The sequence below is a fragment of the Eleginops maclovinus genome, chromosome 12 (genome assembly GCF_036324505.1).
Source record: "Eleginops maclovinus isolate JMC-PN-2008 ecotype Puerto Natales chromosome 12, JC_Emac_rtc_rv5, whole genome shotgun sequence".
Taxonomy (NCBI): Eukaryota; Metazoa; Chordata; class Actinopteri; order Perciformes; family Eleginopidae; genus Eleginops; species Eleginops maclovinus.
The window spans coordinates 970,061-984,940 of NC_086360.1; the positions used below are offsets into that span (position 1 = coordinate 970,061).

General features: G+C 38.7%; 2 protein-coding genes across 4 annotated transcripts in view; one reads left to right on the forward strand and one right to left on the reverse strand.

Annotated features, from left to right (window-relative positions):
* The window catches only part of pnpla7b (patatin-like phospholipase domain containing 7b), a 50,228-nt gene that overhangs the window by 27,807 nt on the left and 7,541 nt on the right, over positions 1 to 14,880 (reverse strand). For both annotated transcript variants that reach the window (XM_063897660.1, XM_063897661.1), the window contains exons 9-12: positions 2,939 to 3,098; positions 2,754 to 2,834; positions 2,091 to 2,219; positions 1,900 to 1,980 (exon numbers count right to left, since the gene is read on the reverse strand). In XM_063897660.1, coding sequence (XP_063753730.1) covers positions 1,900 to 1,980; positions 2,091 to 2,219; positions 2,754 to 2,834; positions 2,939 to 3,098 — 451 coding nt within the window. The remainder of the gene's footprint in view (positions 1 to 1,899; positions 1,981 to 2,090; positions 2,220 to 2,753; positions 2,835 to 2,938; positions 3,099 to 14,880) is intronic.
* Positions 6,513 to 14,252, forward strand: LOC134874095 (uncharacterized). Of its 2 annotated transcripts, XM_063898097.1 has the most exons (6): positions 6,515 to 6,825; positions 8,520 to 11,174; positions 11,442 to 12,403; positions 12,585 to 12,746; positions 12,842 to 12,931; positions 13,679 to 14,251. In XM_063898097.1, the coding sequence occupies exons 3-6, from the start codon at positions 11,459 to 11,461 to the stop codon at positions 14,006 to 14,008; spliced, it is 1,527 nt and encodes a 508-aa protein (XP_063754167.1). In that variant the 5' UTR covers positions 6,515 to 6,825; positions 8,520 to 11,174; positions 11,442 to 11,458; the 3' UTR covers positions 14,009 to 14,251. The 2 variants fall into 2 exon arrangements, with proteins under 2 accessions (XP_063754168.1, XP_063754167.1); XM_063898098.1 differs by having other exon boundaries at positions 6,513 to 6,825; positions 8,520 to 12,403; positions 13,679 to 14,252.

Here is a 14,880-nt window from a genome sequence, read left to right on the forward strand (position 1 = left end):
TATTGAGCTGAGAACATTAGATGGCTTAGTGAACCTAGAGTTCACTTTCTGGCCAGGTGTTCAGCCGTGTTGTCCTGGCTAACCTCAAATACTCCTGGAACCATCAGCCTAATATTTTGTGTGCTCATTTATGACGGATAACCCTATTTTATTGACTATTTTTAAACCATCATTGACTCCCGGCCCCCCATCACCAGTCAGTAGGGGCTACGAGTGATCAACAACTGCTTCAAAAGCTAAAGGTGTTTGCTGAGCGAGTCACGGCCCCTTCAATTTAACATTCGGATCTGGACTCTTAACCCTGAGTCAGGAAAGGCTACGGAGGGGCACAGATGGAAGGGATTCATCATCACATGTATTTATTGTCTGTTCAGTAGTTGAGAGATGTGTGTTAACTAACCTTAACCTACTGGAAACAAGAAGCCACGTCCAAAATAATCCTAAATGAATTATTGGCTGTTATATTTTCCTTTTTATAATGTGACTGGGACTTAAGTTAAATGTGTTATTAAACTTGCAAGCCTCTTGTCTTGAGGCCTTTTGATTATTGTCACATATTTAGTTTAAAGCTGCAGTCGACAAGACTGGCTAATCGAGGGGACTTAGGCTACATTTTGAATGTTTACTACTCTCACGCCCCTCCCCCACTGCCCCCAAACTCCTGCCCATCGAGTTGGTGCTCGTCAGTGCGTGTGCACCAGATTTCTGTGAACGTGCCCGTCTCTTCAGCATCGATCTAATTTAATGCCGGTCCGATGTTGATTCTGGTTTTATCACTTGCACGGTCGCCTTCTTTCTTGGTTTCCTTCTTTTCTACAGGGGTTTTCTTTTCCTTGGTTGTTTTGGACCTCCTAGTTTCAGTTGTTAACCGAGGAATTGGAAGCTTGTTAGTCTTTCTCTCCGCCATCACGCTTCGTATAATCCAACACACCTGCGAGTGCGAACTACAGGCGTGTGCATGTGATATTGTAACGTGCGCGAGGGGGGATCTGTTGTGTGTGCACAAACTGTAGCCCTGCGCTGATTGGACCAGAAGAACCGGGCGCGGTGGATTTTTGCAAAACAAATAACAGGCTCTAGGTGGAGGTAGAGACGCGTTTGTTTTTCTAAAACCGGATGATTTATGTTGTTCTGTGGGAGCATAGTGTCGGTTTCAGTGAATATGATCAAAACAATCCTGCTGACTGCAGCTTTAAATAATGGAATTATGCTACAGTATTTTTGTGCACCACGTCAGGCATTAATGCTAACCTGTTCTTTATTTTCAATAAACAACCTTATTGTTTTGTCATCTGTGGGTCAGGGTATATTGGGTATGTATAATATATAAGCATAAGCTGTATGCTGTATGTTTTATGTTAGCAGAATACCTTAGGGTTCACTGAATTTTTCCCATATTGGAACAGTCAATTAAAAAAACTCTGAAGAAGGGGCAATACCATCCTCCCTTAAATGTTTTAATTAAGCTAAGCATAATGATCACATCGGGCCTTAATGACCTAGCTACAGCTTTAAATCATTCTTTTCCTTTTGAGTGAACGTTGATACAGAACATTCCTGTTGGATTCCCTACAGTTGTGATCAGAATCAGAATACCTGAAACCTCCAATGCCTTAGTGTTCTACACATGGAAGGCATTTATTTACTCCACCTCTTGTTGAATTGCAGCTGGTGGTTCTCTGAGAGCTGTACATTGATTGGGTGGTTGATGTTTGTTGCACACCTGTGCAACAACTGAATCTCGTTTTATCTAACTTGAGAAGGTGATGCTTATCAGTAAACAGAATGAAGCAGAGTGGCACAACAAATTAAGAATAAAATGTGTGTAACATCAAAATTGAAAGTGAAAAGTGAGGTAATCCATCAGTCTGGAGTACAGTCAGCAAAATCAAACCGTACCGGGTTAAAGAGCTCAGTGGTCAGGCCCAGGTAGTTGTGTAAGGCGAGGAAGGTGACTCTCTGGAGACGCACCATGATTATCTGCAGAGGAGGAGTCACAAACAGAGAATGGATGTAGTGCGTGAAGCGGCCTGGCTGATGTTCTGGCTCAGATGGCACTTGCAATATGGCAGTGTCAGTGGACGCTTTACCTGGATGACACGGACCAGAGTTTCTGGATACTTCTCAAACACTGACTGGAAGGCTGCAGCGGGCAGACGCAGGATGGTGGAGGTGACTGCAGCTCTGGCAGACACTGTCTTATAAGGCGCTGGATAGCCCTGAATACACAGTGGAGAAAGAAGGATGCTGTGAGAATCAACAACCCTAACAAAACCACTATCATGCATGAAGAAATGTAAATAATAACATAAGAAAAGTACAGAATGAATAAAACACAAGTTAATACGCACAGCAGGTCACCATTTTAATAACATCTATTTAAAGTGTTTATGTGATACCTTAAACTAAAAATCTCCATCAGGAAGAACAGCCGGTAGACATGTGAGCACATGTGAAACACTTAGATTGAAGAATAGAATCACTACTTCATAATACTCATTTTATTATATAATGTATTTTTCTGAAATGTGCCTTGGTGCAGGAACAGCACTTTTAAAACTTACTTTAAATACAAATTGATGCTAAACGTTAATCCTTTTCTTGAAGGATTAGGGTTAGTGAATTGTAACAGAGTATTCTAAACTGTGATAAACTACTTTTATTTAAGTAAAAGATCTAAGTAGCTTCTCTCCTCAGGAGTTAGTTTCATCGTGTGGTATTTGCAGTGTGAATTGTTATTCTGTTCTACGTACAGTGATGATGTCCAGGATACTGAGCAGACTGTGAACACTGTCTCCTGGCAACACTTCCTTCACCACAGCATCGGTCCCATCCTGCAGGAAGAAAACACCTTTACATCCCACTGATCCCTCGCTGAGTGGGAAATATTTGTGTGCCTGTTGCAGGCAGTAGTTTGTGGTCAGCCCTGAGGTCTTACGCTCTCATGGATGCACATGTCCAAGCGGCCATCTTGAACCACGTAAATACTGTCGTCAGTGTCCCCTGGTCTGAAGAGAGCCTCCCCCTGATGCAGCTGGATCACCACCATATGCCGGCACAGCTCCAGGAACAGAGGCTTCTCAAAGTGGCCGAGCACCCTAATAATAATAATAATAATAATAATAATAATAATAATACATTATATAGGGGGACACAGTCAGTAACAGTTGAGGAAAGCAGAAAGAACGGTTGAAACTATAGTATTCATGCCGAGGGTGTCCTAACTGCGGGCCTCAGGCAATTCTAGTCTAATGGATTATGGCCCACACCTGAAACTTCATATATATATATATATATGAACAAATATTACACTGCAGTATTCATGTGTTAATAAGCCCACTTTTCAAATTCCGTCATTTAAAGTTGAAAACTTGTTCTAACAAATATTAGATGACAAAAAATAATAATAAATGAACCCTACAGAGAGCTGCGATGGAGGCGGTTTAATTTAAAAATATATTCAAGTATCAAGCATCATTGAGCTACATTTGATTAATTTGAATAACTTCTAACTTAACTTATGAGGCAATAAAGATCAACTTTAGTTTATTTTAGTAGTTCCATTTTATATGACTTTATACTTCTCCTCCACTACATTTAAAAGGGAAATAATGTTATTTGCTCCACTACTTTTATTTTACAGCTTTACATACTTTTAAAAAAATGCATCTCTGAAAAGTAAACTAGTGGACTAACTATTTGAGTCACAAAAGTTATACAAAAAGTCCATCAGACCTTTGTTTTCTGTACAACAGTAAGAAAATATAACAATATTATCTAGAAATCTCACATAATAAATAGAATTATATATGCACTTAAAGGCCATTTTTCAGCACAATGATTACTTTTAGTTTTTATCCTTCAACCCTTCTCTTGCATTTCAGGTCATATCTGACCGAGTGACTTTGTTTGTTATCATAAATATTGTGTTTTTCATCCGATTGCCTCAAGACCTTATGTATACCTCCACACTAGGCCTCTGAACATATACAGTTGATGATCACCACTTTCAGTGATTTTTTTTGATTTTTTTCCCACTTTATTTATGGTGATTTTAAACTGATATCAGATTACATTACACAGTTGTATAACGTATAGTTAACACTAAAAACAGACATCTCTCATGACATGCTACTAGACAGACATAAGGGAAACAATAATAAAATAAATAAATAAACACTGATAAAAAATGTAAAACACAAGACAAAACCAAACAAAACAAAAAAATAAAATAAAAAGGCATCTCATATTCCAACATGAATTGGACAGATCAACAGCACATGGACAATGACAGCATATAACTACAGTTCCAGGCCAGGCAACATACTCACATATTGAGCAAATCGATCCCATGTTTTATGAAATGTATTGATAGAGCCATTCAGGGTACATCTAATCTTCTCTAGTTTTATATTTTGCATCATATCTCTGATCCATTGACTGTATGTTGGAGGCGTTGAATCCTTCCATTTAAAAAGAATGGCACGCCTAGCCAACAAAGAGGAGAAAGCTATGACCCGTTGCAGGTATGCTGGTGGATCTGAGTCATCTAGGCAAGGTGTAATACCAAAGATGGCCATTAAAGGGGAAGGCTGGATATTGTAATTATACGTCTGGGAAATTGTATCAAAATAAGAGTTCCAGAACTCAGTAAGCTTTGAACAAGATCACAACATATGCCCGATGGTCGCAGGGGCCTGTTTGCATCGGTCACATATAGGATCGATACCTGGGAATATCCTTGCAAGTCTAACTTTTGAATAGTGTAGGTGATGTATGACTTGTATTAGTATTAGTGCATGTCTCGAGCAAATAGAGGACACATGCACCCTATAAAGGGCCATCTCCCATTCTTCATCAGAGAGTGGAATCCCAATATCATTGGTCCATGCTTCCCTTATATGAGAAACAGAGGGACTTAATGTGTTCATGATCTGTGCATAAATCATTGAGACTCTACCTCTATGTAATAGATTAGCGTACTTTCTTACGCACAAAATCTCTGATTTGTAGGTAACGAAAAAAAATTGCATTTGTCAGTTGAAATATTGTTGACAGCTGTTCAAAGCTGGCAAAGGTGTTGCCAATGTACAAGTCCTTTATGCCATAGATACCTCTATCTTGCCAGGTCTGAAAGCCCTTGTCTAACAGAGATGGCTGAAAAAGATGGTTATTAGTTATTGGAGAGTAGATAGAAATATTTGGGATGCCCAGACTTTTTTTAAATTGTTTTAAGATGCGCAAAGATTGATTTACAATTACATTTCCATTCACACTACTCACTATTGTTGCTAAAGATGCACGGAGTGAGTGTGGCCTAATTGTGGCTAATTCAATCTGAAGCCATGCAGGGGTTGTGCCATTCCAGTCTTTTAGCCATAGAGAGATGGCATTTAAATTTGCAGCCCAGTAATATGAACGGAGGTTTGGTAGTGATAGTCCACCACAACATTTTGGTCTCCATAAATTCTCTCCTTATACGCACAGATATGTTGTTCCATATAAATGGAGAGATCGACTGGTTGAATGCCTTGAAAAATGACACTGGTATGAATATAGGTATGGCTTGAAATAAGTAAAGATATGTAGGTATTATGTTCATCTTTATTGAGTTTACTCTACCAATGAGGGATATTGGCAGAACTGACCATCGCTTAATATCCCTATTGGTCTGTTCCAGAAGAGGCGCAATATTGTTTTTAAATAAATGATGGTGGGACTTGGTAACTTTTACACCTAGATATGTAAATGAATCAGCTGAAAGCTTAAAAGGTAAGTTAGGATATCTTTCAGATAATTTATTAATGGGAAAATATTCACTTTTACTGAAATTAAGTTTGTACCCTGATCATTTTCCAAAATTGTCAAGGACAGCAAGGACTCTAGGAACACTTGTAATTGGGTTGGTGACATATAACAACAGGTCGTCTGCATATAGTGAAACCGTGTGTGTTATGCCCCCGCGCACAACACCCTCTATCGTACTCTGTCATTTCTTAAGGCAATTGAAAGTGGTTCTATAGCTAGAACAAAGAGTAGTGGGCTTAAGGGGTCACCTTGTTTTGTCCCTCTTTTTAGACTAAAGTATTCAGAGGAAACAGAATTGGTAAATATTGTAGGGTCGGTGTATATTAATTTGATTAACCTGATAAATGTATGGCCAAAAAGCCAAATCTATATAGAGTATGAAAAAGATAGCCCCACTCCACTCTATCAAATGCCTTTTCGGCAAATTAAAAAAGGACTGTCTGTCTTGAACAAAACCTGTTTGATCATTTGAAATTAAATAAGGTACACTGTAAAACATTACAGCTCTGTTTAGTTAAGTCCACTTACTTCCTCTCTTTAACACAAAGAGCTCTAACAAGTTTTGGATTTTGAACTCATCTGCGTGAGTTTTAAAAAGTAGAACTTACTGTTATTAATTGTGTTGACTATTTGAAAATGTTATCAGATCAGTATGTGTTGATTGAACTTGGGTTTCAAAGTTATCAGATGGGGGGGCGGGGCGTGGGGGAAAAGGCGGGAGTGGGCCAATGGGAGCTACAAAATTAATATTTGGACTTTTGAGTTTAATTGTCTTCTTTAATTCATGGCAAGGTTGAAGCATGAACAGAATAATTTAAACACCGCAGATAAGTCATATATCATATCGAAATACAGACACTTTGTAGTAAATGATCAAGGACTACTTCGACACGCGGGAAGAGACTATGCCTGACAACGGCCTAGAACCGAGGCGGAGTAACACGACGCGGGGACCGAAGTGACGAGTGGTGAACGTGTCGAAGCAGATTTTTTTTACACGAGGCTGAGGAACAGCAGGTGAGTTTAATTATCTCTAATTAAGTCTTTTAACATTAACCTCATGTGTAGTAACGTAATAACGTTAAATGTGTAGGTTGTGCTTTTTTAATAGCCTGGAAAATGTGACTGCAACATTAGTTTTTATTCGAGCCCGACATGAGTTAGCTAGTTTGCTAGTTAGCCACCTAACGGTTGAGGCTGCGTGTTAGGGCTGCTGTCACTTCGTGCTCGTGCTTTGCTCACTCTTTGTATTTTATATTGACTAGTTACTCCAATTCATGTAGTAAAGTTGTTTTAACATGGATATTATGCCGATAATTAATAATGAGCAGCATGCGCTGTTTTCCTCGGTCCCCTATTACCGGTATGTTTTACACAGACAGATGGAGACCGTCACGGTAGCGTATCGCTACCCAGGACATTATTAAGAGACTGAGTGTAAATGTTGCCTGTGTGTTTGTCTATGTGTTCCGTTATCTTCATACTGTTTTCAAATCGTTTATCAACCATCTCATTTATCATACCCGCTACGGCAGTTTATTATAATCTTGCAAGTACCAGCATTACAACTTTCTGTTTAATACCATTTACCATTAACGTCACCTGTTCTTTTGCAATAACCACTCAAACAAGTATGTCGTTGTTAAATTCCATGTCCGTTTATTTAGTTTAGTTACATGTTAACACAGCGTAAATGTTCGTCTCACCAGCCTCGTCTGGTGTTTGTATTTGGGGTTGCGTGCCGCGTCAACGCGGTTTAAATTCACGTCACGACTTCCGGGTAAACCGGAAGTGACCCTGTGTTGTCGTAATTATTTTTATTGCTGTTTTTATATATTTTGGCTATGCCAAAATAGGAGCAATAGTACACTGTTTACGTGCTTAAAGGTTTTCTAGTTTATAGAGGGAGAATGGTAGCTGTTTAAAGCTGTTTTCATTTTTATTGCCTTATGGGCCTTCATTTGGGAAAATAAACGATCCCATCATTTTCCTTGGTGTTTACCACCAAGTTCAAGTCGCTCGAACACATCTACCCATGACAGCTTGCAATTTGATGAATTAACTGAAAATGAACGTCATTTATAGATAAAAAATATATAGTTTTAACTAACGTTAAGTGTCTGAGAACTGTTGAATTATTACTTTGGTTGACAGAGGAGTAGGCTGATGACAGAGGAGAGGATCTGTGATGGCACAGGGCTGTTTACCAGTTTAAACCATTGAGTTGAACAGATTGTAAAATATATTTATTTTAATGTTTAGTCAGAGAGGTAGGAAAGGAAGGATAGGATATTAAATGCTTAACTAATCATTATCAACAGGTTGGAGGTTTTAGAGCCTACTTAACTCATGTTGGCACTACTGATGAATTGAAAAATAATATTGATTTGTGTTTTTGTTTTATTCAGTTTATAATGTAATATTCAACATCACAATTTACAGTCTTCAAAATTAACAGCAACACTACTTATAACAAACCCAAACTGAATATTTTAAACACCATAAAGGTTGTAATTCTTGCAGGGTTGTTGAATCATACTGCATAAGTGTTAGCTAAACGTAATCCAATAAACTAAATGTAATTGAAAATAACATAGAATATTGGTTTATAGTTGTTGTTGTTTTTTTGTAGTTAATAGATAACTGTTCTTAACCACTAATTGTCTAAATAAATGTTATGTTAATTTCATTTTTAATTTTTCTGTTCACAGAATTCAAGCACGTCCAGTTCATGTGGAAATGTAAGTTTTGTGCCTTTTCCTCCAGTGGCCAAGGAAAAATAATACAGCATTATAAAGAGCATCATGGACATCACCGGAGGTGTTCAGGCCTTGTCTGCATTTATCAAGACTGTTTGAACACATTTCAAACCCAAACTGAACTTAAAAACCACTTGAAAGAACATTCAAAAGGTCATAAAATTGTGACCAAGTTATGCTGTGATTTGTGTACATTCTCAGAGCCTAGTAACATTATCAAATATTGTGCCCATCTGAAGACTCATTTGAGGAACAGGGAAACAGTTAAATGTCCGTTTGCAGGTTGCTCTTTCAAGTCCAATGTACTGTCAACATTTACTTCTCATAGAAGTCGCTATCATAGGTTGTCCACCTTAAACAGTTTAAGACCAGAGCTTTTTGTACACCATGCACTTACAAATGCAGTGCTAGAAGAGGATTCTGTTTCTGGGACTGAGGCATCAACTTCATATGATTCAGTACCCGAGGGTGTACCTCCTCTTGAAAATGGAGAGGCAATTAAACGTCAGTTGGCATCTTTATTTATCCGTATGCAAACAATTCTGCATGTTTCAAATTCTGCAGTACAGGAAGTAATTGATGAGTTATTTGACATTGGAGACTTTGCTTATAAAAATATTAAAACAATTATAGAGAAAGTTTTGGAGGAAAATAACTGTGCAGCTGATGCCTCTGTTGTAACATCATTGTCTGATGAAATACAATCGTTGAACCCACTCAAATTTCTTTCAAGAGCAGGGCCTTTGGGCACAGAACGTAAAAGGCAGTCATTTTACAGAAAGATTTTTACAGTGATTGAACCGGTTGAATATGTGCTAAATCCACAAGAAAAAAATCATTCATTTGTTTATGTTCCTATTTTAGATTTGTTAAGTAAGTTGTTGGAAAGAAGTGAGATTCTAGAGAAATTACAGAGATCCAATGGACAGGAAGGTCATTACTGCTCATTTCAAGATGGTGAATACTTTAAAGAAAACAAACTTTTTGCTGAAGAATTAGGCATAGCTCTTGGCTTATACATTGATGATTTTGAAATCTGTAATCCATTGGGAACTTCAAGAAAGAAACATAAGTTGTGTGGTATATATTGGGTGATAGCTAACTTACCCATAAGACTTAGATCAACATTATCATCAATTTATCTAGCTGCATTGTGCAAAACTGTACATATAAAACAATATGGTTACAGCAAAGTTTTGGAGCCTCTGATTAGAGACCTTCAGCATTTAGAGACGACTGGTGTATTTGTGAAAAGACTTGGGTCTTGTGTCAAAGGTACTGTTTTGTATGTGTCTGCCGATAACTTAGGTGCACACTCCCTTGCTGGATACCAAGAGTCTTTCAACGTGGAGAAATTTTGCAGATTTTGTTTGGCTAACCTTAAAGATATTCAGCATCATGATGTCAGAAGTGGGGCATTTACTTTGAGAACACCAGAACTGTTTGATGAAGCCATTAATGTGCTTAACACAACTAATGCCTCGTGTGTTCATGGTTTGAAGAGAGACTGTCCTTTAAGCAGACTTGCCCACTTTCATCCTGTAAAAGGTTTTCCACCTGATTTTCTGCACGATTTATTGGAGGGAATTGTACCTGTGGAACTATGCATATGTCTTTCAGATCTTATTGCTAAAAAGTATTTCACATTGAATGATCTTAATGATAGAATAGCATCATTTCCTTTTCAGTTTTCTGACAAAACTAACAGGCCTCAGACAATACCAACAAACTTTTCAAAAAAAAGAACAATTGGTGGCAACGGACACGAGAACTGGGCACTTCTGAGATTTCTTCCACTGTTGATTGGCCATCATGTTCCAGAGAGTGAAAAGACTTGGTCTGTGATCCTTGAACTGAAAGACATTGTGGAGGTGTTATCAAGCCCCTCTTTCACAACAGAAACCCTGTGCTACCTACAAGCCAAAATTTCTGACCACAGACAGTTGCTCTTAGAATTATTTCCTGGTACTAAATTACGCCCTAAACATCATTATCTTGAACATTATCCTGTTCTGATTCAGAAATTTGGACCATTAATTGAGTTCTGGACAATACGATTTGAGGCAAAACATTCTTTTTTTAAAAGAATGGTTCACAATACTGGCAATTTCAAAAATATTCTGCACACGTTGGCCACAAGACATCAACTGATGTTGTCATATTACTTGGAGATGCCAACTATTTTCAAGCCAAGCATTGAGACTGGACGAGTATCAGTTGTGTCTGTGGGCATCCTAGATGCTGCAATCAGAGAGGCTGTATGGAATAAGTTTGAAGGTCTGGACTCTGTTTCACTCACCTCCATTGCTTACTTGAATGGGACAAAATATTCTAAAGGCATGGTACTCTCAGTTGGACAGACGTGTGGACTGCCAGATTTTGGGAGAGTATTGGAGATCTGTGTAGTGGATGGTTACATATCATTCATTACTGAACTATTCACAGCGACCTTCCAAGAGCATTTCAGGTGTTACCAGCTTGCCAGAAGAGATCCTGCAACAATTGTGGTCATTGATCCGGACCGTCTGAATGACTACATTCCCCTTGCTGCATACCCTGTTGAAGAAAAGCTGCTCGTCACTCCAAGGACATTCATGTTACATTAAGGTAATATTTGATTGGGTTGGTTTGTCATAAATTTAAACAAACTCTTAATCTTTGGACCACATAACGGGATATAAACTGCACTTTAAAGGTTAGACGACACTATTTGCTATATAACGATGTAGTGTAGAAATGGCTACCTGATCTCTGAATTCACCCTCCCTATCTGTTGTAATCTCTCTGCTGTTTTAACTCCATTCACAGCTTCTTTTAGATTTATGTTATTTACTGTTTAATGAAGCGTTTTCTTGTTTGTTCACTGTGTTTCAGTTCTTGGTATCTCATCAATGATGCTTCTCAGAGTCATCGTCTCACCTCAGGAAATAAGACGTGTCACCCTACAGGAGGTTCCCCCATCAGTTGATGAGCTATGTGTAGTTCTGGGCAACACTCTGGGCCTCCGTGGGAAGTTCCTTTTACAGTTTGAAGATCCAGACTTTGGGAATGAGCTCTGCAATTTGACAGACATCAAGGACCTACCAACTGAACGAGCCACACTGAAAGTTCTGTTCACGTTTTCTGAACCAGTTTCTGACTCGACATTAGATACTGCAAGCCTTAGTTCCCAGAATAGTGCAAGCCCCGAGCCCCCTAGTAGTGGTGATTCTTCAGAATGGCCTGATCCCTTTGTTATTTCAGATTTCTCCCATGACGTTGAGTTTCAGCTGAGGGTAGCAAATGATGCCTATGCCAAGGATGGAGCTGTGACGGTCATCTCAAAGAGTGTGAAGAGTGAAATACTGGACAGACTGGCTGATAGCATAACCAGAATCACTTGCTATCCAAGTAAAGACAATTTAGAAAGCGTAGCCAAAGCTCTTGTTGCAAAGCATCCTTGTCTCAGGGAGCCGGGTTCAGGTAAAGGATGGTACTGCTGGAGATTCAGCCTGATATTCAAGATGGGCAATTACCGTCAGAGGATGATGGCAGCTGGATGCCCTGAAGTTCTTGTAAATAAAAGAAAAAGACAGGGAAACACCAAGCCAGTCAAGACGGCAAAAAAGGGAGAGATCCACTACTTACCAGAGCCACCTGATGGACAAACTACTGTTAAATCAGAGAAGGATCGTGAGACCATGCTTTTGGAAGTGCAGAAGAGAGAGCCAGATTTGCACCTGCTCGATGAATTGATGACTGCAACATTCTCCCAGCGAAGACAAGAGATCATTGGTGACGAGCCACTCATTGCTGCAGTCAAGGACAGATGGCCTGCATTGTTTAGTGAGAGACAGGTAATTCTTTGCCAACTGAGTACAGCATAGAAATCCTATATTTTGTTGTTTTAGGTAGTCAAACTATGCACTATATGTTGCAATCATATTTGTGTTTCCCTTGTGTCCCTTAGAGCTCTATGCTGCTCTTATTTTCCCTCACTCATTGCCCTTTTCTCTGCTGTAATATTATTGGTTTCAGCTCAGTGCTGAGTTCAGTAGAATCGTCACCAAAGACCTGCTGGAGTCATTCCTGGATGGACTTGATGCCTTGGTGCCAGATGTTCTACAGATGTACGGAGAAGCTGCTGCATCAGGCAGGAGGGTGCGCCTGAGCAGTGTTCTCAGTTGTCTTCAAAAGGAGGTATGTACTGCACAGAAATCATTTCTTGTTAATGTACTAAAATTAGTATTCTGGCTTGGGTATCTTATTCACAAACTCTTGTCTTGTTCTTGTAGGACACGAACCAAAACAAAAGAACAGCTGTCCTACTTGGTCTTCCATGCTACCTTGCAGAAGATTCCTCTGACATAATCAGGATGTGTGATGTAAGACACCGTATTTACACATTTTATATTACATTGTTTTGTTTTAACATTTTTTATTTTCATAAGTCGTAAGGGGTAATTTTTTACAAATAAAATAGTAAATGAGTGAAAAATTAATGAAATGTGCCCTTAATTTAAATTGAAAATGTAATGAAACCTAAAATGCAGTAACTTAACCAATATGTAATAAAATATCCAGACTTATATTGTTTTTAAATAATGTAATGTTAACTTATCACATTAGGCTACTTTTTAAAATAGCTTAGTATAGTATATACTATATATAGTATAGTATATCAGAGAAGGGTTTGCTGAGATGATAAAGTAGTAGGCTACATCCTAGATTTATTTTTTTGGACCACATGTTATATGCTAGTTAAGAGGTGTGTCCCGGAGTTTCTGTCCATGTGCATGTAGCTGTATGATGCATAGTCTATTATAATCATTCTTTCATTTCAAATGCAATGTATATAACATTGAATTCTTATTCATACTTAAAATCAGAATATACTACATTTTTGAGAAATAGAGAACATTCAGTACATTTTCTCTCAGTTTAGCTCCTCCTAGTGGCCAAAATTACTGTTGGTTTGTTTTATTATTTGGGCTTAACAATGAACATTCAGAAAGGCAATGACAACACTCACTCAATTAATGTCAAAGACATTTGTAGCCTTTCTCTATTAGCCTAGCAGTGATGTTTAAGTCAGTCAGTTAAGATGTGTGTTTTTGTCTTTATGTTTTCAGGCTCATGGTGAAACCCTTGACGTGCTAATGAGCGGGATGCAAGTTGGACTGTTGATTGGACACGAAGGCCCTCTGCATGATGCATTTCCATTGGATGTTTTCAACGTGGCTCTGGTAGTAGAGGAGAAGATCATCCTACATGACCTCCGAGATGTGTCCACAGGCTTTGCCATGTTACTGGGTGCAATCTACTGCCTAAACCTTGAGTACCCACGTAATATGAAGTATTCTTTTGAGTTCCTGCAGAGGGTTGTCATGAACATTAAACCGGACCAATGTTCAGCCAGAATCCATGGACTCAGAAATAAACTGCTTAGATATCGCATGTAAACAAAGAAATGCACTCGTCAAGCAACTACTAGGAGGCAGCAGTTATTTGGGAAGCTTGCCTTGTTCTTTACACTAGCATACAGGTTTTCATCGGCTTAGTTTGTTCAGCACAAGTCAGGTATGCGTGACAAATGTGTCACTTGTGAAGTTGAAAAATCTGAAATTGTTGAAAAATCTAAAATAGTTCAAATGTGCAAAACATTTTGAGGTATAATGAAAACAAACTTGTTTCGAATTGTTGTTAAAGAATCTTTTAGACGTGGATGTTGATGTTTTGTAAAGCTCTGCGTATACCACATTTTTCCTCTGTACAACTTTGCCATACTTATTCTCTCATTGACAGTTTTAAAATTGTGTTCAATTAACACAAATTTAAGTGAGGATAAGTAAGTAAGTATTTATAATGTACACCATTGTTTTTGTTCATATGACGATATGGACCGGTTATCTCACTTTTTGCCTCTTATGACACCTGCCCATCTGTCCCCCTTTCCCCAGCACTCTCGGTTGTCAACCTCAGTGAGGCCTGTTTTGATGCCAAGACATGTTTAAGATGTATCAATGTTCCACATTGTTCATATTCATGTCGAGATTTTATGATTATCTGTTTACTATCTCACATACCTCATTGTTCAACCCCACCTCACCTTCTTTCTTTCTACGAGTCCACCCTCTGTCTCGCTGTCTGTCTGCAAGTCCACCCTCTGTCTGTCTGTCAGTCCACCCTCTGTCAGTCCACCCTCTGTCTGTCTGTCTGTCTGTCTGTCCACCCTCTGTCTGTCTGTCTTGTCTGTCTGCAAGTCCACCCTCTGTCTGTCTGTCTTGTCTGTCTGCAAGTCCACCCTCTGTCTGTCTGTCTTGTCTGTCTGTCA

Coding starts and splice junctions, on each gene's coding strand:
- LOC134874095 (XM_063898098.1), top strand. CDS start 11,459: ATGATGCTTCTCAGAGTCATCGTCTCACCTCAGGAAATAAGACGTGTC. Junction 12,747..12,841: donor TCAGTTGTCTTCAAAAGGAG/GTATGTACTGCA, acceptor TTGTTCTTGTAG/GACACGAACCAAAACAAAAG. Junction 12,932..13,678: donor ACATAATCAGGATGTGTGAT/GTAAGACACCGT, acceptor TTATGTTTTCAG/GCTCATGGTGAAACCCTTGA.